Raw genomic sequence first — 22,784 nt, 5'->3', positions numbered from 1 at the left:
GGTTAAGAGGATATGAATAAAAACATGAGCAATTCCTTATGGAAACTGGGAGAAAACAAAAAAATATCATTTTGTAAAGTGGAGAATATGTATAGGGAAGAGAAAAGGGGGTTAGGTTTGAGAAATTTAATAGGAAAACCTCCTTGCTAGGGCAGTGGTTGTGGATATTATGATATTAACCCTTAATTCTAATAGGTTGCGGTATAAAGTGCCAGTTAGTATCCATGGGATGTCAGGGGATAGTTGGGATGTTGGTTTGGCTTCTAGGATAACCTTGGCTTCCCTGTGGAAAGCAATATTTAGCTTGTACTTTTAATCTCATAACATATAATGTCTGCTTTGGGAATAGAACTAGATTTTGAGAAGATTTGTGGGTGGGAGGTTCTACTTTGCAGTCTTGTTTCCTGAACATTTTACTCTTTATCATCTTACAAGAGAGCCCATTTCAAAATTTATCATGAACTCATCTGATGGGTTTAAGTGGGATCTTGGTTTTAGAAGGAGTTTGTGGGATTTAGAAGCTTCCATTGCTGTTGATCCATTAAAGGAGTTAGATTAAATATTGATATAGGCCAATACACCAATTGGGGTGTATCGTCCTGTATTGTGCTGCACTTTATGTTTTTTTTAGTTTTTTTTTCTGTAGAGAACACTGATGTGGACCCCATTGCTGTGGTCCCCACTGTGTTCGTATGGCAGCATAGCATATATTTTCTGTTAGTTATGTCAGTGTTAGTTGGTAGTTATTTCAGTTTTGTTGTTACAGCTTGTTATTTCAGCTTTATTATTAGTTTATTTGCCATCTAAGCAATAAGGGCAATTCAGCCCTTTCACAATTAGTCAACATATATAAATATTAAGTGGGTCGGCAGATTATTGACATTGACCCTCTCTTTCTTTTCTAAAACCCTTCGTGCGTTTCTGCTTTTCTCCCTCTCTTCTTCTTTTCTTCTTCTGAAATCTTTTCTTTTACTTTCGAATTCAAGACTGATTGTAGTCTTGATGGACTACTTGGTATTAGAGCAAGGATTAGGGTTTCTCATGTGAGTCTGATCCAGCCAACCACATGAGAATTTCCTAGGGCTAGAAGACTAAGAAGGAGGATCCGCTAATTCTTGGAGGCTACTGGTAGTGTGCGGCTACTACTAAGAAGATTGTAGAAGGTTGGGAGAGCTCCAGTAGTCAGGAGGAATTAGAAAAGGCTTCGGATCCTCAGGATTAGGGTTCTACATCAGACAGAAGGTGGCATCCAGAGATTTTCTTTCATGAAGTAAGTTTTTGCTTGAGAATAACCTTGAAAAAACCCTCTTGGTCTACTCTGAGAGGTGCGGCTGGAAAATATTTTTTTTCTCTTTAGGGTTTTGAGAGAAAACCCTAAAATTCAGAATTGTCGTTGGTTTTAGATCAGATCTGAACTGGGTTCATACAGAATTCTGTTTTTCTTCAAAACCTTAAAATTCAGAACTGTTGTTGGTTTCAGATTAGATCTGAACTGGTTTCATACAAAATTTTGTTTTTCCCTTGTTTGTGGAAGACCTGGGCCGGCTGTTATCAATTGTTTAGGTGTTGTTTTCTATTATAGTAGCTTCAAAAGTTTTTGTTGCTAATTCTTAACCAAGAATGGAGTTCAAAAATCAGGGAGAACGTGTTTTTGGGACTAGCAATTATGGTAACATGTCTGAGAATACATTTCAGATTACAACTGTGAAGTTTGATGGATCCAACTACTTAGAATGGGTCCAAGCCCTTGAAAATTTCGGCTATGTATAGGCCCAGTCAGACCATACATTGTTCATTAAATGAGTGGACTCTTCCTTGACCTTGCTTGCTGTACATGTGGATGATATTGTGGTGATAGGGAATGATAACAGTGAGATTGAGTCTCTTAAACAACTCCTTCATCAAGAGTTTGAGGTGAAAGATCTGGGAGAGCTACGATACTTCTTGGGTATTGAGGTTGCTAGATCTAAACACGGGATCTTTATTTCTCAAAGGAAGTATGTTCTAGATCTATTAGCAGAAACTGGAAAGTTGGGTGTTAAGCCTGCAGATGCACCTATTGAACAGAATCACAAGATCAGTGTAGAGGGTGGAGAGCCTCTTGAAGACAAAGCTATGTTCCAACGGTTGGTTGGAAAACTCCTCTATCTTTGTCTCACACAACTGGACATCAGTTATGCAGTCAGCGTTGTCAGTCAATATATGTCTCCTAGAACTACTCACCTCCTTGTAGTTGAGAGAATATTAGCATACTTTAAGAGATGTCTTAGGTAGAGGTATATTATTTAAGAATAATGATTACATGAAGATAGAGGTCTATACAGATGCTGATTGGGCTGGGAGTGCTAATGACAGAAGGTCTACCTCTGGATATTGTGCCTTTGTAGGAGGTAACCTTGTCTCCTGGAGGAGTCTCGTTCTAGTGCTGAAGCTGAATATAGATCTATGGCTAATGGTGTGCCTTTGATTATGAGAAGCTCTTAATGTTGTATTGTGATAATCAGTCTGTTATTAATATAGCTCATAATCCGGTACAACATGACATAACAAAGCATATCGAAGTCGATCGACATTTTGTTAGAGAAAGGGTTTCGTCTCAAGATGTGTGTCTCCCGTATATCACCTCTAGCATGCATTTCGCAGATCTTCTCACCAAGGCTGTTCCAAGGAAGAAATTAGAGGCAGACCTATGCAAGTTGGGAATGACAAATATCTATTCCCAACTTGAGGGGGAGTGTAGAGAACACTGATGTGGACCCCACTGCTGTGGTCCCCACTGTGTTCGTATGGCAGCATAGCATATATTTTCTGTTTATGTCAGTGTTAGTCGGTAGTTATTTCAGTTTTGTTGTTACAGCTTGTTATTTCAACTTTATTATTAGTTTATTTGCCATGTAAGCAATAAGGGCAATTCAGCCCTTTTACAATTAGTCAACATATATAAATATTAAGAGTGGGTCGGCAGATTATTGACATTGACCCTCTCTTTCTTTTCTAATACCCTTCGTGTGTTTCTGCTTTTCTCCCTCTCTTCTTCTTCTTTTCTTCTTCTGAAATCTTTTCTTTTACTTACGAATTCAAGACTGATTGTAGTCTTGATCAACTACTTTTTCAAACTGTTTCAGGGGGGTCAGTTTAAGGCCCATCTACCCCTTGAACCAGATCAGACCCCGAAACACCTGTAATAGGAGCATATCCAATATGCCCCAATACGTTGTGATTTTTCATCCTTGATTAAATATCTTTTTGGACTGTTCTATCCCAAATACTTGTATTTGGACAACTAGTTCCTTGAGGTCCTTCTCTTCTACCTATTTCTTCAACTTTCTTACCTCCTCCCTCATCTTACCACTAGCATTTCCGATCAAAGAGATTGAGTAGACCTATTCATCCTAAAACTAGGGCCTTTTGTTGGGGGGTATTTCATAGAAAACTCAACACCTATAACAATCTGAAAAAAGAAGCCGAGTTGGTGCTTATCCCCTCCTGTGTGTTCTTTGCTATGCTAGTGGAGAGACTGCACACCATTTACTAGTCTTATGCTCATTTGTTTCTTGTACTTGACAGTGGTTTTTATTACTCTTGGTTGTAGATGGACACCCCTAATAGATCTGGTCAGTTTATTCTCTTTGATTACCTTTACAATGCTGAGAAGAAGAGGGAGAATCATGTGGCAATGCACTAGGACAACACTTTGTACAATTTGGGAAGAAAGAAATGCAAGATTATTCACTGGGAAGAAAAGCACCAAAGAGGCAACTATTGAAAGGGTAACAGAGAAAATGGTGCATTGGGTGAAAACCGTGGATCTTTTTTCCCTTTCCTTTATGGAAGACATTTCATGAGGATGGCACAGTTGGAATAGCTTAGCAAGGACCAAGTGAAGTTAAGTTTCAATGGCAGATCCTTAAGGGGATCCTGGACATTCTGGGGTAGGCAGTGTTTTTAGAAAGAAAATAGCACCATATTGGCAATCTTCTCAGATCCAGCTTGTCACAGACACTTTTTGAGGGCTCAATTGCTAGCTGTTTTACAAGACTTGGCTAGCAAGAATCCTGAATCTTAGGAAGCTAGAAATTGAAAGAGACTCCAAAGTAGTTTTGAATTTGATAAGGGAGAAAGCTTTGTGGTCGCATAGACATGCAATGAGGGAAATCAAAGGTCTAGAGAGATGGAGACAACGGTAAAGTGGGTCCAAAGGTCAGCCTATTCTCTTGCTGACCAACTACCAGAACAAGGAGTATACAGGGAAGAGATTTTATGGGCCCAATTGTAATATGAATATTATAGTAGGGTAGATGGAGTTGCTTCAAACCTAAGCATGGATGTATAGATTATAGAAAGACATAATTAATAAAAGTTACTAATAAAAAAAAAGTTTATCAGGAGGTGCTAGACTACTAGGTGGTCGTGATAATTTCCATAATTATATAGTAAAATTGTGATTTACTTTTGTTTAGGTGATTTCCGGTTTTTAATTTTCTTTTGAATGTGACTTGTGAGACTAAAATTATATAAGGTATTTTCACAGATGGTAAGAGGGAATATTTCTTATACAAACAATCTAGTTTCAGGTTTAATAGGTCTAGGTTTTGTCCTAAATCTGGTAATGATCTTTTCTTAGTAATTTAATGGGATTTTGTTGGAAGTGGATTTGATGTAACCAGACATTGGAGGATACAACACACTTTCCTTGGCCAATTGATTTCCTTTTTTTTTTTTTGAAGATATTGCAGTCATAGTTTTCAAGGCACCAAAGCTAGGCTAAGCGACTGGGGGGCGCCTTGTCACCTTGTTGCCTAGTCGCCTAAGCAATGGATTTTTTATGTTAAAAACATAGATCCTAGGGTAGTTCCCTAGGCATCATAACCATATTTCTTTAATGATTATTCTTGATGTTCATAAGAAAAGTATAAATTTCATATTAAAGTTTAGAAAATCAACATATTCATGAGAAGAAGGAAAATAAAATTCAAAAAATATAGGGGCAGAACCCTTATTTTTGTTATAGGAAAAGAAGAAAAAAAAAAGTAGTAGTAGTAGTAGTAGTAGTAGTGGTGGTGACAGTCGTAGTAGTAGTAGTAGTAGTAGTAGTAGTAGTAGTAGTAGTAGTAGTAGTGGTGGTGGTGGTGGTGGGGGTGGTAGTAGTAGTAATAGTACTAGTCGTGGTAGTAGTAGTAGTAGTAGTAGTAGTAGTAGTAGTAGTAGTGGTAGTAGTGGTAGTAGTAGTAGTAGTTGTAGTCGTGGTAGTATTAGTAGTAGTGGTAGTAGTAGTAGTAGTGGTAGTGGTAATAGTAGTAGTAGTAGTAGTAGTAGTAGTAGTAGTAGTAGTAGTGGTAGTAGTAGTACTAGTGGTCGTGGTATTAGTCGTAGTAGTAGTGGTAGTGGTAGTGTAATTGTAGTCGTAGTAGTAGTAGTAGTGGTAGTGGTAGTAGTAGTCATAGTCGTAGTCGTAGTAGTTGTAGTCGTAGTAGTAGTAGTAGTAGTAGTAGTAGTAGTGGAAGTAGTCGTAGTAGTCGCCGTCGTTGTCGTAGTCGTAGTCGTAGTCGCCGTCGTTGTCGTAGTCGTAGTCGTAGTCATAGTAGTCGTCGTCGTAGTGGTAGTGGTAGTGGTAGTGGTTGTGGTAGTAGTGGTAGTAGTGGTAGTCGTCGTCGTAGTCATAGTCATAGTCATAGTCGTAGTCGTAGTCATATTCGTCGTTGTCGTGGTCGTGGTCATGGTAGTGGTAATGGTCATAGTGGTTGTGGTCATGGTAGTGGTAATGGTCATAGTGGTCGTGGTGGTAGTAGTTGTGGTTGTGGTAGTGGTAGTGGTAGTGGTAGTGGTCGTAGTGGTCGTGGTCGTAGTGGTCGTGGTAATGGTAGTGGTAGTGATAGTGATAGTGGTAGTGGTAATGGTAGTGGTAGTGGTAGTGGTAGTGATAGTGGTGGTCGTAGTGGTCGTGGTCGTAGTAATGGTAGTAGTGGTAGTGGAAGTGGTGGTAGTGGTGGTAGTGGTAGTGATAGTGGTGGTCGTAGTAATGGTGGTAGTGGTAGTGGTAGTGGTGGTCGTAGTAGTGGCAGTGGTGGTAGTGGTAGTGGTAGTGGTAGTGGTAGTGGTAGTGGTGGTGGTAGTGGTAGTGGTAGTGGTGGTAGTGGTACTAGTGGTGGTGGTGGGAGTCGTAGTGGTAGTGGTAATCGTAATCGTAGTCGTAGTAATAGTAGTAGTAATAGTAGTAATAGTAGTAGTAGTGTAGTAGTAGCAGTAGTAGTGTATAAACATAAAATGATTATTTTAGTTTAATAATGTCTATTTTATAATTGTAATCTCAATAAAGAATGAATAAAAAGTATTTTATAGTAGGAAGTTGAAAACTGCTTGGCGATTAGGCAAGGCAAGCCTCAAAGGTCACCTTGTTGCCTAGGCGTCACCTTGACAACTATGATTGCAGTTCATAGGGAAAACAATTCAAGCCTTAGAACTGATCCACTGGCCTCTCCCCAAATCTGTCTATGTATACAGGGAACAAAAAAAGTAAATGCAGTTTATTGTATGAGATGAATCAGATTGACACTGCCCTCAAGATAAAGACGTCAAATAGAAAATTATTACTAAAAAGAATAGTATAATATTGTTTTTGATCCCTTCATCTCCTCCCTTAAAGTGGAGATCGTTATATTTCTTCCATGCCTGGACGTTCTCCAGGAAATGGAAAATCATAGTTTCACTCACGTCATTACCATATCACATCATGGAAATACAATGATTTCTTAATAGTTTCCTCCCAAGTAATTTTCAAACACAATGCCACATTCTTGAAAATTAAATTCTTATAGATATTTCTCTATTTGTGGAGGTTTTTTTGGAGGGGGGGAATATTGCATAATTAAAAAAAGCATTACAATGCCTCTTAAAGGTCTTGTATTTCCTTTGCTTCTGGATTATGCTAATTGACTGACTACTTGTATTCCTGTGACTTTTTACTGTGAGCAGAAGGAAATGCTCAGGATTTTTTGATTTCAGCTGCCACATACAATATATATGTATGACTTGGATACTAATGTTTGGTTTACTGTTGGCGATTTTTCCCACTGGTAATTCTTTTTATTTCTCTATCTTGTTAAGATTTCCTTTATAAAATGGAACAAAAGCATATAAACTATATTCGGAGTTGCAGTGGTTGTGCTTCTTTGGCTTTTACATCAAAAGGGACTTTTTGACCCTATCTACGACTGGTGGGATGACCGAGCTAAGGCAGGGAAGCGGAGAGATTATTTTGATCCGAAGTATAGGACAGATGTTGGTCGATCTCAAATTCGTCTCCACAGGTATCATAAGCAAGAAGGAAGGCACCATGCTCACCATGAGCCTCGCAAGCATAGTCATATTGAATCAGGCACTGATTATTATCATCTCTACCATCCTCATAAAGACAGACACAAACATGGAGGTAAAAGTGATCCTTACCCAAAAAGAAGCAGGGATGGTCAAATCAATGAAAAACATGCACACCCCAGCCTCAGGAAGGAAAGGAAGACTCTAAGAAGACCATCCAAAGTGGCTAGGAATAGTGAAGAGAAACCAAGACGCATATGACAAACATAAAAATGGTCAACTGGAGCACCGCATCCATTTTAAGACAAATTTTAGCAGAGAGAGAACAATGGCAATCTTTTAGGACCATTAGCTGCAGATGCATGGTATTTTCATGTCCACTAATAATAGTTTACATTGTTCACTTCACCAGGAAGCTCTTTTCAGTTTCTTTCTGTATATTAGGTAGGGAAAAGATAAATTTGCACAAGATCCTGATATTAAAAACATTTTTCATTAATTGTTTTATGTAGATTCTCATATTGACAAGTGTTTTACATGATCTGGGTTTTCATTCATTCCTTATATGTGATATATCCATTCATTCCTTTTGGTCAAAAGCAGTGATTTTGGAAACCCCCAGCATGGTGGCTCTAGCCGTACAAACAACTGGTTTCTAGCATCGATATGGCTTTGTGCTGTGATATATCCAGGGATCATGCTTTCATTTCTTCTCTGAAATCTGAATGTGAAAACCATTGGGAAACACCAACCCAGGCGTACGAAGTATGTCTCCTCCGCTGACTGCTGTCCACCTGGCAAATTTAGATTTCAAAATTGAGAAATCACTCTGGCATAAACACACCCAAATATGTCATAAAAGTGAACCTACCTATACTTTGTAACCAAGCAGTGAAAGAAGACAGCCATCTGCATCTTGGTGAAGTCCGTTCCAGCACAATATCTCATCCCACCGCCAAAAGCCATGAAATGTTTGGTTGCACCATTTAGTTCCACCCCCTGCTTATTGCATTTATTTTGACAAAGCAAGAAATCAGAAAAGAAAGAAGAATAGTAAGTTGATAAATAACAGATCTAGTTCCTCACATCCCATCTCCATGGATTAAAAGCAACTGGGTCTTCATACTTAGCAGGATTCAAGTGGACAGCTGGAGGACAGACAATAACCCCCCAGCCTGCTGGAATTGTATATCCTGCATCAATACAGTTTTTAAGTATATGCTGGTTCAACCAGACCAATCAGTCACAAACTTCATTTAGTATCAATTGATAGGTTAAATTACCCTTAAAATGGATATCACGCAATGCTTTTCTGAAAATTCCAGGGACGATATTTGCCAGCCTAACTATTTCGTGAATAACCTGAAACTTTCTTTAACCAGTTAGTTTTTATTTTTTTATTTTTTTTTTAAAGCAGGCATTGGAATTATGGAAGCAATAACTAAAGACTGAACTAGGAATGGTAAGAAAAAGCAAAGACTGCCTAACCTGAAATGTGAAAGTCATTGATTTGTAATCTTTCCATGTAAGCCCAGAATCACCATTCTCCTTTCTTCTTAGAATAGCCTCATGCTCTTCCTGATAGATAATAGATTAGGAGCAGCGTTTAAACCCAATGTCAAGTGAGGTTAATACAAGCTATACCTATGAATGAGGTACTGTCATATAGATGGAAGTTATCACATACCGTCAGTCTTTTCAGCACTGAAGGGTGGTCTGAAAGAAACTTCATGCCTAAGGTTAGAGCCAGGGAAGTAGTCTCAAAGCTAGCAAAGAGAAGCAAAAACATCAAATCCAGAGCAATAGACTCTGTTAGAACGGTTCCTTGTTTCTCCAGTTCTTCAACGACGAGATCAAAGAAATCCCCATGGCGCTTCTGAGGCATTGCACGTCTCTCCACTAGCATATCCTTCAGTAGCTTCATTGCCTTCTTCCGCCCCTGGACAAAACGTTACAGTTAAAACACCGACTACCCAACTGAGTAAAGTACACATTTGGGATATGCCGAAGTCCAAGCACCTGCAAGCATTTATGATATTGTGTTCCAGGAATATCCAGAGGGAAAGAGATAAGTCCTTTTATGAAGGCAACAAAGTTCTCCCTCAGATTCTCTGTCGACTTGGTTGCATCATAACCGATCAGCTTCTTTGCTGTCAGATTAAATATCATCTGCATAATAAGCCAACAAATTAACACAATTACTCTCCATGCATGAACATTTTATGTGAGTTTCAGAGGACAAGATGTCTCAATACTTACAGTTGAAATGGCTTCCTTTAGTTCCACAGTATTCTGGCATGTCCACAGATGTAAACTTCTTCTTGCTGCCTCTTCCACTTCTGGGAGCAGCTTTTCTTTCAGGTTTTCAGGACCGAACAGATTCAAAACCAGATTCTTAATGTACTTGTACATGAACCCATGCAAGGAACCCACATTCTGTCGTCCAAAGATCTCTGTAAAGGTGCCCGGATACCAGCTCTGGAACAAGCGTCTTTCTTCTTGAAAGATGAAGTATTGAGATCCGAATCCGTTGATATTACGACGGGCCTGCCCACCAAACTGGTCCGGAAAACTGGCCCATATCTGAAAAGTGAAAGAGAGCAAATTCTATCTAGTCAGGACCCGATATATATATATCTTTTCATGATCACTTTCATATCCATACCTTTTTCCAAACAAACAGATGGAAAACAGAAAGACAAAAATCACTTTCATACTTTTCCATTCTCTCTTTTATAAAAGGAGGAATGTCCGACGAGGTATTGGGAGCAAAGAACTGAAGGGTCTCTCCCAGTAGTGGCAAGCCCATGGAACCTGGTGGGAGCTTTCCATTGCATCTGGGGTTTCTCCAGTTGTAAACCCAATGCATAATGCATGTGATAATGAAGGCCCCTATGCATAAAGCAACAGACATATCTCTTAATATGTACTTTTATTGTATGTAAATACAAATCAACAGAAGTGTTACTACTGGATCCAAGCAAAGGCAGTACTGCTGGGATGGGTTTTTATATAGAGAAAACCAAGGTGGTTAGCTGGTTCCTGCCTTCCTGGTGGTGAGGCAGACAGATAGAACTAAGATAATAAGAGAGCTGGGTGGCTTGGCCGCAGATGGGAGAAGAGAAAATTGAGGGGACTACTTAAATAGAGAAAGCTTGGAGTTACAACTAGTTTATAAAAATAATATATATATATATATATAAGCTTGCTATCTTTACTTTTCTGTAGTTGGTTGCTCAAAGGTCTCTATAAGTGATTGGGAATAAGATAGAATAGATAGAAAATTGTTGTCTGGAGACTGCCCGCACATTATTCTTGTCAACCAGTCTTGTATTAAAATGTGAGTGAGGTAAGTGGGGTAGAGTTTTATTAAGGCTTGCATGACAAAGGAATGTGAAGCTCACAGGATGCTTCCGGCCAGCTGATTCCTTCAGACTGTTTTGTATCTTACTCTATTTAGTCTTAATATGCCTTGACCTCGATTGCTTACCTGTCATTTTAAGGTTTAAAAGTATACATAATAAAAAGCTCTGAATTGCATCGCAGGCTTTCTCGTTCACGCATTTCGATGGAAAACCGCAGGAGCACGAGGCACAAATAATGCCTTCTTTAAAGGTTTGTGGTGTAGCAGACCTCTTCCCTAAATTTGAGAAGATAGGGGTTCTAAGGATGATTTGACAAAATATATATATGTTATCAATAGCAAACCTTCTTTTTTCTGGTAAAAATAGGCAATCTTAGATCATCACTGGAATCTAATGACTAATGGGTTTCACCAAACTCTTGAAAATCTTCCCAATATCCATGATAAATACTCCAATATCTAGTTGATGGTGTGCTTTGACTCTCTCTCTCTCTAATTATCTATCTAAATATTTATCTATGGTTTAATTTTTTAAGTGTGTAATATCTCATGTAAGTGTATGTTCCAACAACTGTGAACTAGTAGTGGTAATAGTGGTAGTAGTTGTAGTCATATTAGTTATAGTAGTCGTAGTCGTATTAGTCATCGCCGTCGTAGTCGTAATCATAGTGATAGTGGTAGTGGTAATGGTAGTGGAAGTGGTAGTGGTAGTAGTCATAGTAGTCGTAGTAGTAGTGGTAGTTGTCGTCATCGTCGTCGTAATCGTAGTCGTAGTCGTAGTTGTAGTCGTAGTCGTAGTCGTAGTCATAGTCGTAATCGTAGTCATAATAGTCGTTGTCGTGGTCATGGTCATGGTCGTGGTCGTGGTCGTGGTAGTGGTAATGATCATAATGGTCGTGGTCGTGGTCGTGGTCGTGGTCGTGATAGTGGTAGTGGTAGTGGTAATGGTTGTAGTGGTCGTGGTTGTCATGGTCGTAGAAGTGGTAGTGGTAATCGTCGTTGTAGTAGTGGTAGTTATAGTGGTAGTGGTAGTGGTAGTGATATTGGGGGTCATAATGGTCGTGGTCGTGGTAGTCGTGATCATAGTCGTGGTCGTGGTAGTCGTGATCATAGTAGTGGTAGTGGTGGTGGTGATTGTGGTAGTGGTAGTGATAGTGGTAGTGGTAGTGGTGCATGACATGGATACTAATGTTTGGTTTACTGTTGGCGATTTTTCCCACTGGTAATTCTTTTTATTTAGCTATCTTGTTAAGATTTCCTTTATAAAATGGAACAAAAGCATATAAACTGTATATGGAGTTGCAGTGGTTGTGCTTATTTGTCTTTTACATGAAAAAGGACTTTTTGACCCTATCTACGACTGGTGGGATGACCGAGCTATGGCAGGGAAGAGGAGAGATTATTTTGATCCGAAGTATAGGACAGATGTTTGTCGATCTCAAATTCATCTCCACAAGTATCATAAGAAAGAAGGAAGGCATCATGGCAGACAAAATAAAAGGAGCAGCCACCATGCTCACCATGAGCCTCGCAAGCAGTCATATTGAATCTGGCACTGATTATTATCATCTCTACCATCCTCATAAAGACAGACACAAACATGGAGGTAAAAGTGATCCTTACCCAAAAAGAAGCAGGGATGGCAATCTTTTTGGACCATTAGCTGCAGGTGCATGGTATTTTCTTGTCCACTGATAATAGTTTACAGTGTTCACTTCACCAGAAGCTCTTTTCAGTTTCTTTCTGTACATTAGGTAGGGAAAAGATAAATTTTCACAAGATCCTGATATTAAAAACATTTTTCATTAATTGTTATATGTAGATTCTCATATTGGTAAGTGTTTTACATGATCTGGATTTTCATTCATTCCTTTATATGTGATATATCCATTCATTCCTTTTGGTCAAAAGCAGTGATTTTGGAAACCCCCAGCATGGTGGCTCTAGCCGTACAAACAACTGGTTTCTAGCATCGATATGGCTTTGTGCTGTGATATATCCAGGGCTCATGCTTTCATTTCTTCTCTGAAATCTGAATGTGAAAACCATTGGGAAACGCCAACCCAGGCGTACGAAGTATGTCTCCTCCGCTGACTGCTGTCCACCTGGCAAATTTAGATGTCAAAATTGAGAAATTACTCTGGCATAAACACACCCAAATATATCATAAAAGTGAACCTACCTATACTTTGTAACCAAGCAGTGAAAGAAGACAGCCATCTGCACCTTGGTGAAGTCCGTTCCAACACAAAATCTCATCCCACCGCCAAAAGCCATGAAATGTTTGGTTGCACCATTTAGTTCCACCCCCTGCTTATTGCATTTATTTTGACAAAGCAAGAAATCAGAAAAGAAAGAAGAATAGTAAGTTGATAAATAACAGATCTAGTTCCTTCCTTACATCCCATCTCCATGGATTGAAAGCAACTGGGTCTTCATATTTGGCAGGATTCAAGTGTACAGCTGGAGGACAGACAATAACCCCCCAGCCTGCAGGAATTGTATATCCTGCATCAATACGGTTTTTAAGTATATGCTGGTTCAACCAGACCAAACAGTCACATAAACTTGATTTAGATCAGTTGATAGGTTAAATTACCCTTAAAATGGATATCATGCAATGCTTTTCTGAAAATTCCAGGGACGATATTTGCCAGCCTAACTATTTCGTTAATAACCTGAAACTTTCTTTAACCAGTTAGTTTTTATTTTTATTTTATTTTTAAAAGCTGGCAATGGAATTATGGAAGCAATAACTAAAGACTGAACTAGGAATGGAAAGAAAAAAGCGAAGACTGCCTAACCTGAAATGTGAAAGTCATTGATTTGTAATCTTTCCATGTAAGCCCAGAATCACCATTCTCCTTTCTTCTTAGAATAGCCTCATGCTCTTCCTGATAGATAATAGATTAGGAGCAGCGTTTAAACCCAATGTCAAGTGAGGTTAATACAAGCTATACCATTGAATGAGGTACTGTCATATAGATGGAAGTTATCACATACCGTCAGCCTTTTCAGCACTGAAGGGTGGTCTGAGAGAAACTTCATGCCTAAGGTTAGAGCCAGGGAAGTAGTCTCAAAGCTAGCAAAGAGAAGCACAAACATCAAATCCAGAGCAATAGACTCTGTTAGAACGGTTCCTTGTTTCTCCAGTTCTTCAACGACGAGGTCAAAGAAATCCCCATGGCGCTTCTCAGGCATTGCACGTCTCTCCTCTAGCATATCCTTCAGCAGCTTCATTGCCTTCTTCCGTCCCTGGACAAAACGTTACAGTTAAAACACCGACTACCCAACTGAGTAAAGTACACATTTGGGATATGCAGAAGTCCAAGCACCTGCAAGCATTTATGATATTGTGTTCCAGGAATATCCAGAGGGAAAGAGATAAGTCCTTTTATGAAGGCAACAAAGTTCTCCCTCAGGTTCTCTGTCGACTTGGTTGCATCATAACTGATCAGCTTCTTTGCTGTCAGATTAAATATCATCTGCATAATAAGCCAACAAATTAACACAATTACTCTCCATGCATGAACATTTTATGTGAGTTTCAGAGGACAAGAAGAGTTGGGTGTGTCAATACTTACAGTTGAAATGGCTTCCTTCAGTTCCACAGTATTCTGGCATGTCCACAGATGTAAACTTTTTCTTGCTGCCTCTTCCACTTCTGGGAGCAGCTTTTCTTTCAGGTTTTCAGGACCAAACAGATTCAAAACCAGATTCTTAAGGTACTTGTACATGAACCCATGCAAGGAACCCACATTCTGTCGTCCAAAGATCTCTGTAAAGGTGTCTGGATACCAACTCTGGAACAAGCGTCCTTCTTGTTGAAAGATGAAGTAATTGAGATCCGAATCCGTTGATATTACGACGGGCCTGCCCACCAAACTGGTCCGGAAAACTGGCCCATATCTGAAAAGTGAAAGAGAGCAAATTCTATCTAGTCAGGACCCGATATATATATATCTTTTCATGATCACTTTCATATCCATACCTTTTTCCAAACAAACAGATGGAAAACAGAAAGACAAAAATCACTTTCATACTTTTCCATTCTCTCTTTTATAAAAGGAGGAATGTCCGACGAGGTATTGGGAGCAAAGAACTGAAGGGTCTCTCCCAGTAGTGGCAAGCCCATGGAACCTGGTGGGAGCTTTCCATTGCATCTGGGGTTTCTCCAGTTGTAAACCCAATGCATAATGCATGTGATAATGAAGGCCCCTATGCATAAAGCAACAGACATATCTCTTAATATGTACTTTTATTGTATATAAATACAAATCAAGAGAAATGTTACTACTGGATCCAAGCAAAGGCAGTACTGCTGGGATGGGTTTTTATATAGAGAAAACAAAGCTGGTTTGCTGGTTTGCTGGTTAGCTGGTTCCTGGTGGTGAGGCAGACAGATAGAACTAAGATAATAAGAGAGCTGGGTAGCTTGGCCGCAGATGGGAGAAGAGAAAATTAAGGAGGGGAAAGACTGCTATTGTATGCATCTCAGAGTCTCTGGGGGACTACTTAAATAGAGAAAGCTTGGAGTTACAACTAGTTTATAAAAATAATATATATATAAGCTTGCTATCTTTGCTTTTCTGTAGTTGGTTGCTCAAAGGGCTCTATAAGTGATTGGAAATAAGATAGAATAGATAGAATAATGTTGTCTGGAGACTGCCCCGCCCATTATTCGTGTGAACCAGTCTTATATTAAAATGTGAGGGGAGTAGAGTTTTATTAAGGCTTGCATGACAAAGGAATGTGAAGCTCACAGGATGCTTCCGGCCAGCTGATTCCTTCGGTTGTTAGCCAGCTTGTTGTTTCTTGACTACACAGACCCCATGTTCCATGAATTAGTTAAAAATCTCTTAAAATAAAAGGCTAAACTGTTTGTATCTTTCTCTATTTAGTCTTAATATGCCTTGACCTCGATTGCTTACCTGTCATTTTAAGGTTTAAAGTACACATAATAAAAAGCTCTGAATTGCATTGCAGGCTTTCTCATTCACGCATTTCGATGGAAAACCGCGGGAGCACGAGGCACAAATAAAGCCTTCTTTAAAGGTTTGTTGTGTAGCAGACCTCTTCCCTAAATTTGAGAAGATAGGGGTTCTAAGGATCTGACTTCACAATATATATATATATATAGCCAACCTTCTTTTTTTTTTGGTAAAAATAGGCAATCTTAGGTCATCACTGGAATCTAATGACTAATGGGTTTCACCAAATTCTTGAATTCCCAATATCCATGATAAATACTCCAATATCTAACTGATGGTGTGCTTTGACTCTCTCTCTCTCTCTCTCTCTCTCTAATTATCTATCTAAATATCTATCTATGGTTTAATTTTTTAAGTGTGCAATGTCTCATGTAAATGTATGTTCCAACCACTGTATATGCTTTAGTTTTGATTTTCCTTGATTATTTACTAAGAGTAGGTAACCTAAGCTAGTATATTGTGCTGATCCGTAACTTGTTTTGACACATAGAGCACCGTCCCATTGAGCCACGGGCTCGACCCAATGCAACAAGTACCAAAAATTTAGGTAGGTCACTGCGCATTATGACCCACCATTGATATTTATATATTAGTGGTGGTATAATTAGTACTTGTCATAGGGGGAGGGTACCCTATAAGACATAGGAGAATGGAATGGAATTTAGAGTGTGGAGTTCAGAGAACACGAAGAGGTGCTTGGGTACCCTATTCTTTCTAACGTTTTTGTAGAAAATCCAAGATTGGGACAAACTACAAAGAGGTGCTTTGGAATTCTAAGGCTCAGAAAAGATTGGCTTGAGTGACTGGTCAATGTTTCCTTCTTTAGTCATTCTATCCACTTCTATCTTAGGGTCAATTATAGAGACTTTTAACAGTGATTTTGGTTGAGTTGGGCTTGCTTTTCCTGATGACACGGATTGCTTAACCGCCTGATGAGGGCTTGGGAAGGTCCCATTGAGCCTTGAGAGATGCACAAAGAAGGACAACTCACATTGGAACCATATGACTGTGACCCATGATGGAAAAATTATTCAAGTATAAAATGCTTAGTGATTGCAAGTTTTCTAGAATGATGAATGAGCATTATTGATAAAAAAAAATTGTAAAATACCAATAGGATGCTTTGGTTAATGGTTAGTTGACTTGGTCAAGAGAAGGGGAAGAAGCGGCCCCCATCTGTTTGGCATAACTCTTTGTGCTTTGGACCCACCCTACAAGGGTTTCTGCATAGAGAATTAGAGATCTCTTGGGTTAAATTGTGATTGGACTGTTCTACTTCTACCACTCCAAATTCTGCCCACTTGTTTTGTTTTGTCCAAACAGAAAAGTTGCAGGACCCCATGATCGACCCATTTTGGTTTGCCACCTCAAACTGCTATTTCACAATAGGCATTATAGCTAGCTTATGTGGGCCTCCATCATTCCATGATAAATGGTACTTGTTCCTGTGTTTTTTCCAACTTTTTCCCTGGAAGACAGAAAGGCCATCACCTAATGTTGGTCCCAGCTGTCTGGGGGTCTTGAGAGGGGTGGACTGACACGGATCTGACCTTTGGCTTTTTTTTAGCAGAAGGCGATGGCCACTCTCAGACTCCAACCTGCATTCTCACACTTATTAGCCCAAGATTTTACCACCATACTAAGTAGTGGCTTCTCACTATATGAAAGAATGGGATGACAAGTCCAGCTTCAAAATCTGATGGAGTGTCTCTCTCTCTGCCCTTAATTTTAATGGTAGTAGAAGAATTATTAATTCCAAAGAACTGTTGCATGACTTTGCAACAGTCACCGATGAGCCATCGCCCAACTTGAAAGTGCATCAGGTACAAAGTACAGCATTACTCAGCTGTAATAGCATCAGCAAAAACAACAGCCTTAAAGTTGTTAAACCCATATTTTATGCAGTATGAAAATAATAATAAAAAGGTGCCACATGCTGACTGAATGTTGTCTTTATTGGAGCTAAAAGAAAGAAAACAATAAAAAAAATTCTTGGATTTTTTCGCAATAGGAGATGAAAGAATGATATTCCCATTTTTAATGAAATACCAAAGAGATAGAAAGCATATTTTTGGTATTACATACTATATATTTATTACAGGGGGCTCAGGGTGGGGATGAACAGGGTGCACGTGAGGGAATTGGATTTGCTCCTCACTGAACCGCACTCACACCCCCTTTGCAGCCGTGCATTGGGAATATATCTATAGTTGTATGTTTTTATTCATGAAAAGATATTCCCAGCACAGCTGTAATGGGCTTTGATAACACTTTTGTAATGATCAAAACCTACCTGGCACGTGAGACCCACTAGCCATCGGTGGGTTTGATCCCACACCACCTTATATGGAGGGTTGCCAGGTGCAATCCAGATCAGATAGGCATACATGATAAGCACACGGAGAAAGTACTTAGAAAATTTTTTGACACCTGTCTCTTAAAACATCCCAGTCTACCTTCAAAAAAGATTAAAAATATCTTTTGATTCAGTTTTCAGAATATTTATCGAGTGTTCATTGAATATATTTACAATGTTGTGCCCACTTGATCCGGTCTCTGCCAAATTACCATCTCAGCAACTGGATACAGATATAAATAGAAAAAAGAAAAAAACTTTAGAAAAAATCTAAAGAAATATTATATAATATGGTTGGTTTTGTTTCTAATAACAAAAACAATTTCCGCATCAACAAAACATTCCCTAAATTAGGCAAATATTCTTGATATGTGATATTCTTTAAAAGCAAAGTTCAAGGTATCAGTATTGCAATGTATACACAGACTAAGGTACAAACACATAAAACAACACCTCTTTTACTAATTTCTGAAGTAATGTATCGTCAGAACAAATGGAAAAAGTAAAGAAATTGTGGAAGATTTAGCATGGATACACTTAAGAAATTAATGCAAATCTAAATAAACTTAATTCTGATAATAAATTAATTCTATCTCTTTTGTTTTAATATTCTGGTGTCTATATATGTCATGATCACATTTCCTGTGACCGTCAATAAAATTCAAACAATCTGGACCCCTCAATAAAATTCAAACACGCCATTTTTTAAAGAAAAAAATCACATCAACTGATGTTTGGCTTAAAACAATGGAATTAATGTTTACATTTGACAGGGGAGATCAAATCAGCCCCCATAGTTTCCAATACATGGCGGAGATATATATATATATATATATACTGTGGGACTTGTGGGGCGCAGTCTTGTGGGGGCTGATTTGAACTCTTCATAGGGTTGCATGCCGCCAGTGGAATTAAACTTAATTACTCAAAATATTCCACCCATGCCATGTGTCAGCCACTTAGAAATCTGATATAATACACCATATAATCCCCAAATGACCCAATAATTGAGATGGTCACTCAGCATTCATCCAAATATGGAGATATAGGATCAAACCCACATATTTACAGGTTCTATTAGGCAAGCCCCAAACCGAATTTCCTGCCCACTACTTTCTATCCACCGTAAATTACAGTCAGTACATCTCACAAATCAAAATGGGCGATGTGTGACTACAATTCACAGTTTGTCGAATGTGGATAGAAAAAGTGAGTAGGAAATTTGGGCTCGGAAAGTTCAGTGGACACCCTGCTATGTCCCAACCCCTTTATTTTTCATGTGTAATAGGTTATACAAAAATAAAAGCCATATTTCAAAACTTACATAGTTTATTACTTCAGCTTTACTCCTTTTACTTCCTGCTTTAATTTACATAAGATTTGAATACTGGTTTGAATGTTTGTAAGCTCTTTATCTGGGCCACAATATGGTCGAAAAAAGTCCACATTTCCGGATGGGCATGTTCATTTTAACAGTCATCGATCAAACATTCTTGGTCATAATGATTAGAGAATCCAAACTATTTGGTCGGTGACTGGAATAAGAACAAAAAAACAAGCAAAGGTCCCATTCCCATGGCTAGAACTAGAACTAGCTATGACTGAGGTAGCATGTAAATCCCTAAAAACAACAACCTGTCTCGAGATGTTGATATGCTAAATCGTCTCGTAGCGCTCAAATGTCAATCTGAGCAAGACCTCTGGGGTCCATTCTTTTTGACTTGTGATTGCACGGCTCCAATTTTGTATTTGGGTGGTGGAGCATTTCTAATCGGAGTCCAATCCTGGTGAAAGAACTACTCGTGTGTAAGTAAGCATGGATTCATTGATTGCACAACAAGTTGTTCTTCCTGTCTGTACCATGGCATGCACCATTGAAGCTATTAAACAACGAAAATGGCGGAATAAATGTCGTTTTATTTTAACCTTGCCATGGGTTGCGTGGTAGAAGAGCCAACCCAGCTGCCATTACAACTGTTGATCAAAGTTTTGCTATGTATAAATAAAGATTTTTCTAATCTTTATTTACTAGTGGGACCCATGCGATGCACGAGATATGTTAAGCAAAATTAAGGTGAAGTGACCCTGATATTTTCAATTGAGTTGAGCTGATCTATGTCTAATTCAAGCATTATTTTTTGGGTTATATCTAATTCGTATAAAATAGATCAAATTACAACCCAATGAGAGTGGCCAAATTTTGTATTAATTTTTATTTGATTTAAATGAAATTTAAATAGGATATCAAATCAGCCCCCCACAACATTCCACAGCACATCCCCACCGTGTGTTGAGAATATCTCCTGATGATGACATTATTATTTCTGGTATTATCACTGGGGGATGTTCCTAATACACGGCAGGGATGTACTGTAAGACATTGTGGGGGACAATCTAGTGGGGGCTGATTTGAACTTTTTAAATAGATCCAAATTGGGACTAACAAAGCCGAATGATTCCACATCATTTTTTTTTTTTTTGTTTTTTTCTTCATAGTTCCAACCAAAAAATGGCCATATATTCTATCCTAAGAAATTTTTGTGATGAATGGTTAACCCAAAATTTACCTTTATAATTGATAAATCCACAAAAATCATCATCATCGCCACCATCATCATCCCCCATGTTAGGTGGAAATAATTAACTAAAATGCCTTGAAAAGTAGACAATTTGATTTTAAGAAATGTTAGAATCATTCATTTCAAATAATGCTTCTTTCCCCAAGACACTCCATGGGAATGGGAACAAAGAAAAGGTAATTTTGAGATGAAGTCTCTTAACTCTAAAGAATTTCTAGAACACAGGTATAAACCCACTCTCTTGAGTCTTGAGTGAATCAAGAAGGCGTATTTTAATCATTCTTGTGGATGTGAGCTCTGAGTTGAGTCTTATTGAATTGTTTGATCAGAATTTCCAATTACTTGCACTTTGGTGTCATTTGCATACCAAGATGATAGAAAGTTAGAATTAATTAACATAAGATGTAGCTTGTGAAAATTTAAGCTAAAGATACGGTAGTATTTTATTATAATTAGATTCAATGAGATTGATGGGTGATTTGCAGTTGTTTGTTCCCATGTGATACAGATTTTGCACTTCTATTTTTATATCAAACCCTTAATTATACTTCAAGTAGTGAAGAGTTCAATACCCATTAAAAAAACCCTCTATTATCTTACATTTAGAAATGTGGTCTGTTTATCTAACACAGGTCTAATTTCATCCAATATGAAGTCTTAGCAACACACAATCTACTGAGCATGCACCATAAGATCGGAGTAACACCTCTGATCACCACACACACACACAAATCCCTGATTATATGTTGATTGAGACCAATGTTAGAATATATTACTGTAGTAAGATCTGCACTTATAGAAATGGACCAGTTTCATTGCTAGAAGAGAGATTGACTGAAAAAGATATGATGCTTTAGTGTAGCTCTTGGATGAGATTTAGGTTTAATTGACTGAAGCATCTTTTGAACCGGGTTTTAAAACATTGGTGGAACTTGCTAAATGCCTTGTGAAAACAGACATTAATCCTTTCATAGATCAACCATATTCATCATCAATTTTTAAATGGTAGATCGATCCAAAGATCAAAACATAATGAAGTTAATTGGGAAGGCTAATTCAACTCAGGATTCTGAATACCAAACAGTTGGCGTATAAAGAACTACTTGGTCTCTTATCTCGTTTCTATTTTATTACAAAACGATGTTAAAGAGTAGGTCACTGTTAAAGCTTATGCTAAATGTGGGTTACCATCAGCACATACGAAAGGATATGGTAGTCAAGGAACTGATCTTTCTACAACTAAAATAAACTAATCATGGAAAGATTCCAAGAATGATGCAATCCCTTGAACTTTTCATCACAGCTGCTACTTCTAAAAATTTCATAATTTCATAATCATGCCATATCTGGTTAGACGTATGCCAGAAAGAGGAAAGGTCAACAATCGGCTAAAGGGGGGAAATAATTGAACAATTAAACATATGGGGGCAATTATAGCTGAAGGGAATAAGAAGAGTCTTGAGGCATTTATAGCTATGTCAGTTAGGAATAAAAAAAGTGTTGGGCATTTATAACTTGGCCAACTGGGCATTTATAGAGGGAGTTAGTTATGCTGTGAGAAGAGTATAAGAAGGGGCTTTGGGGGATGGGGGGAGGTATGTTTTTTTGAGTGAAGAATATTGTGAGTGATTGGGAGAGTCGGCGGTTTCTCAAAGAACCGACCAACTGTTAATGTTTTCTTCTAAATGAATATAATCTCTTTTGTTGATGTGCGAGTTGTGTGACTTCTGCTGTGAGTCTGAGAACTGTGTGTGAAGTTTCGAGGTCATAACAATGGTATTAGAGCCCGTCTTTCCTCAGCCATGGTGATAGCTAAGGAAGTGGCATCGCAGGTGGAGGGTTTCGAAGAACGTTTGACTTCTCTGCATTCTGGATTTCGTGTGGAGATGGATGGCTTACGCAATGAGATTCAGCGACTTGATCCAGATAAGGTAGCAGCTGGACTTTCGAAGATCTCATCTCTGGAGAGCTCGGTACAATCTCTGGAAGGAGGCTTTCAAGATTTGGTGAGACATTTTGATCTGTTGCTTCATCAACAAGTCTATGCTCCTTTCTCTACGACTGACATTGCTCCTCCTTTAGTCGCATCGAGTCGTGCGGCTGACAAAGGGAAGAGTGCAGCTTTTCCAACATCTTCTTCAATGTCGGTGCTGGAACATACTTCTGATTCACTTCCTCAG

General features: G+C 38.6%; 3 protein-coding genes across 11 annotated transcripts in view; 1 reads left to right on the top strand and 2 right to left on the bottom strand.

Moving 5' to 3' along the window:
* Positions 1 to 17,233, top strand: part of HAP2 (hapless 2) — a 146,215-nt gene extending 128,982 nt beyond the window's left edge. For 2 of the 3 annotated variants that reach the window (XM_088889683.1, XM_010280262.3), the window contains 2 exons: positions 6,973 to 7,073; positions 7,157 to 7,642. In XM_088889683.1, coding sequence (XP_088745809.1) covers positions 6,973 to 7,073; positions 7,157 to 7,575 — 520 coding nt within the window. In that variant the 3' untranslated portion in view covers positions 7,576 to 7,642. Of the gene's footprint in view, positions 1 to 6,972; positions 7,074 to 7,156; positions 7,643 to 12,284; positions 12,348 to 15,664 lie in introns of those variants that run through there. The other variant, XM_088889684.1, reaches the window with a different exon arrangement.
* Positions 7,789 to 10,931, bottom strand: LOC148790674 (cytochrome P450 87A3-like). 5 transcript variants are annotated; one of them, XR_016077345.1, is made up of 10 exons: positions 10,533 to 10,784; positions 10,032 to 10,206; positions 9,574 to 9,897; positions 9,334 to 9,483; positions 9,002 to 9,253; positions 8,803 to 8,892; positions 8,598 to 8,676; positions 8,441 to 8,507; positions 8,186 to 8,313; positions 7,789 to 8,108 (listed from the first exon to the last, which is right to left on the bottom strand). XR_016077345.1 is itself a non-coding variant. In XM_088889687.1 (10 exons), the coding sequence occupies exons 1-10, from the start codon at positions 10,809 to 10,811 to the stop codon at positions 8,018 to 8,020; spliced, it is 1,455 nt and encodes a 484-aa protein (XP_088745813.1). In that variant the 5' UTR covers positions 10,812 to 10,931; the 3' UTR covers positions 7,789 to 8,017. The 5 variants fall into 5 exon arrangements, 4 of the variants coding, with proteins under 4 accessions (XP_088745813.1, XP_088745814.1, XP_088745811.1 ...); XM_088889687.1 differs by lacking the exon at positions 10,533 to 10,784 and adding an exon at positions 10,805 to 10,931 and having other exon boundaries at positions 8,401 to 8,507; positions 9,980 to 10,206; XM_088889688.1 differs by lacking the exon at positions 10,533 to 10,784 and adding an exon at positions 10,805 to 10,928 and having other exon boundaries at positions 8,401 to 8,507.
* LOC104591164 (cytochrome P450 87A3) lies at positions 12,449 to 15,643 on the bottom strand. Of its 3 annotated transcripts, none has more exons than XM_010249953.3 (9): positions 14,722 to 15,642; positions 14,263 to 14,587; positions 14,014 to 14,163; positions 13,682 to 13,933; positions 13,483 to 13,572; positions 13,278 to 13,356; positions 13,080 to 13,186; positions 12,861 to 12,988; positions 12,449 to 12,783 (listed from the first exon to the last, which is right to left on the bottom strand). In XM_010249953.3, exons 1-9 carry the CDS (start codon positions 14,916 to 14,918, stop codon positions 12,693 to 12,695), a joined length of 1,419 nt encoding a protein of 472 aa, XP_010248255.3. In that variant the 5' UTR covers positions 14,919 to 15,642; the 3' UTR covers positions 12,449 to 12,692. The 3 variants fall into 3 exon arrangements, with proteins under 3 accessions (XP_010248255.3, XP_088745815.1, XP_088745816.1); XM_088889689.1 differs by having other exon boundaries at positions 14,670 to 14,853; XM_088889690.1 differs by lacking the exons at positions 13,080 to 13,186; positions 13,278 to 13,356 and having other exon boundaries at positions 14,722 to 15,643.
* Positions 17,234 to 22,784: the final 5,551 nt, after the last annotated feature.

Source organism: Nelumbo nucifera, chromosome 6 (assembly GCF_055504915.1).
Source record: "Nelumbo nucifera cultivar China Antique chromosome 6, China Antique-T2T, whole genome shotgun sequence".
NCBI lineage: Eukaryota > Viridiplantae > Streptophyta > Magnoliopsida > Proteales > Nelumbonaceae > Nelumbo > Nelumbo nucifera.
The sequence above is the reverse complement of the archived record's forward strand: the minus strand, read 5'-3'. Positions and strand labels throughout refer to the sequence as shown.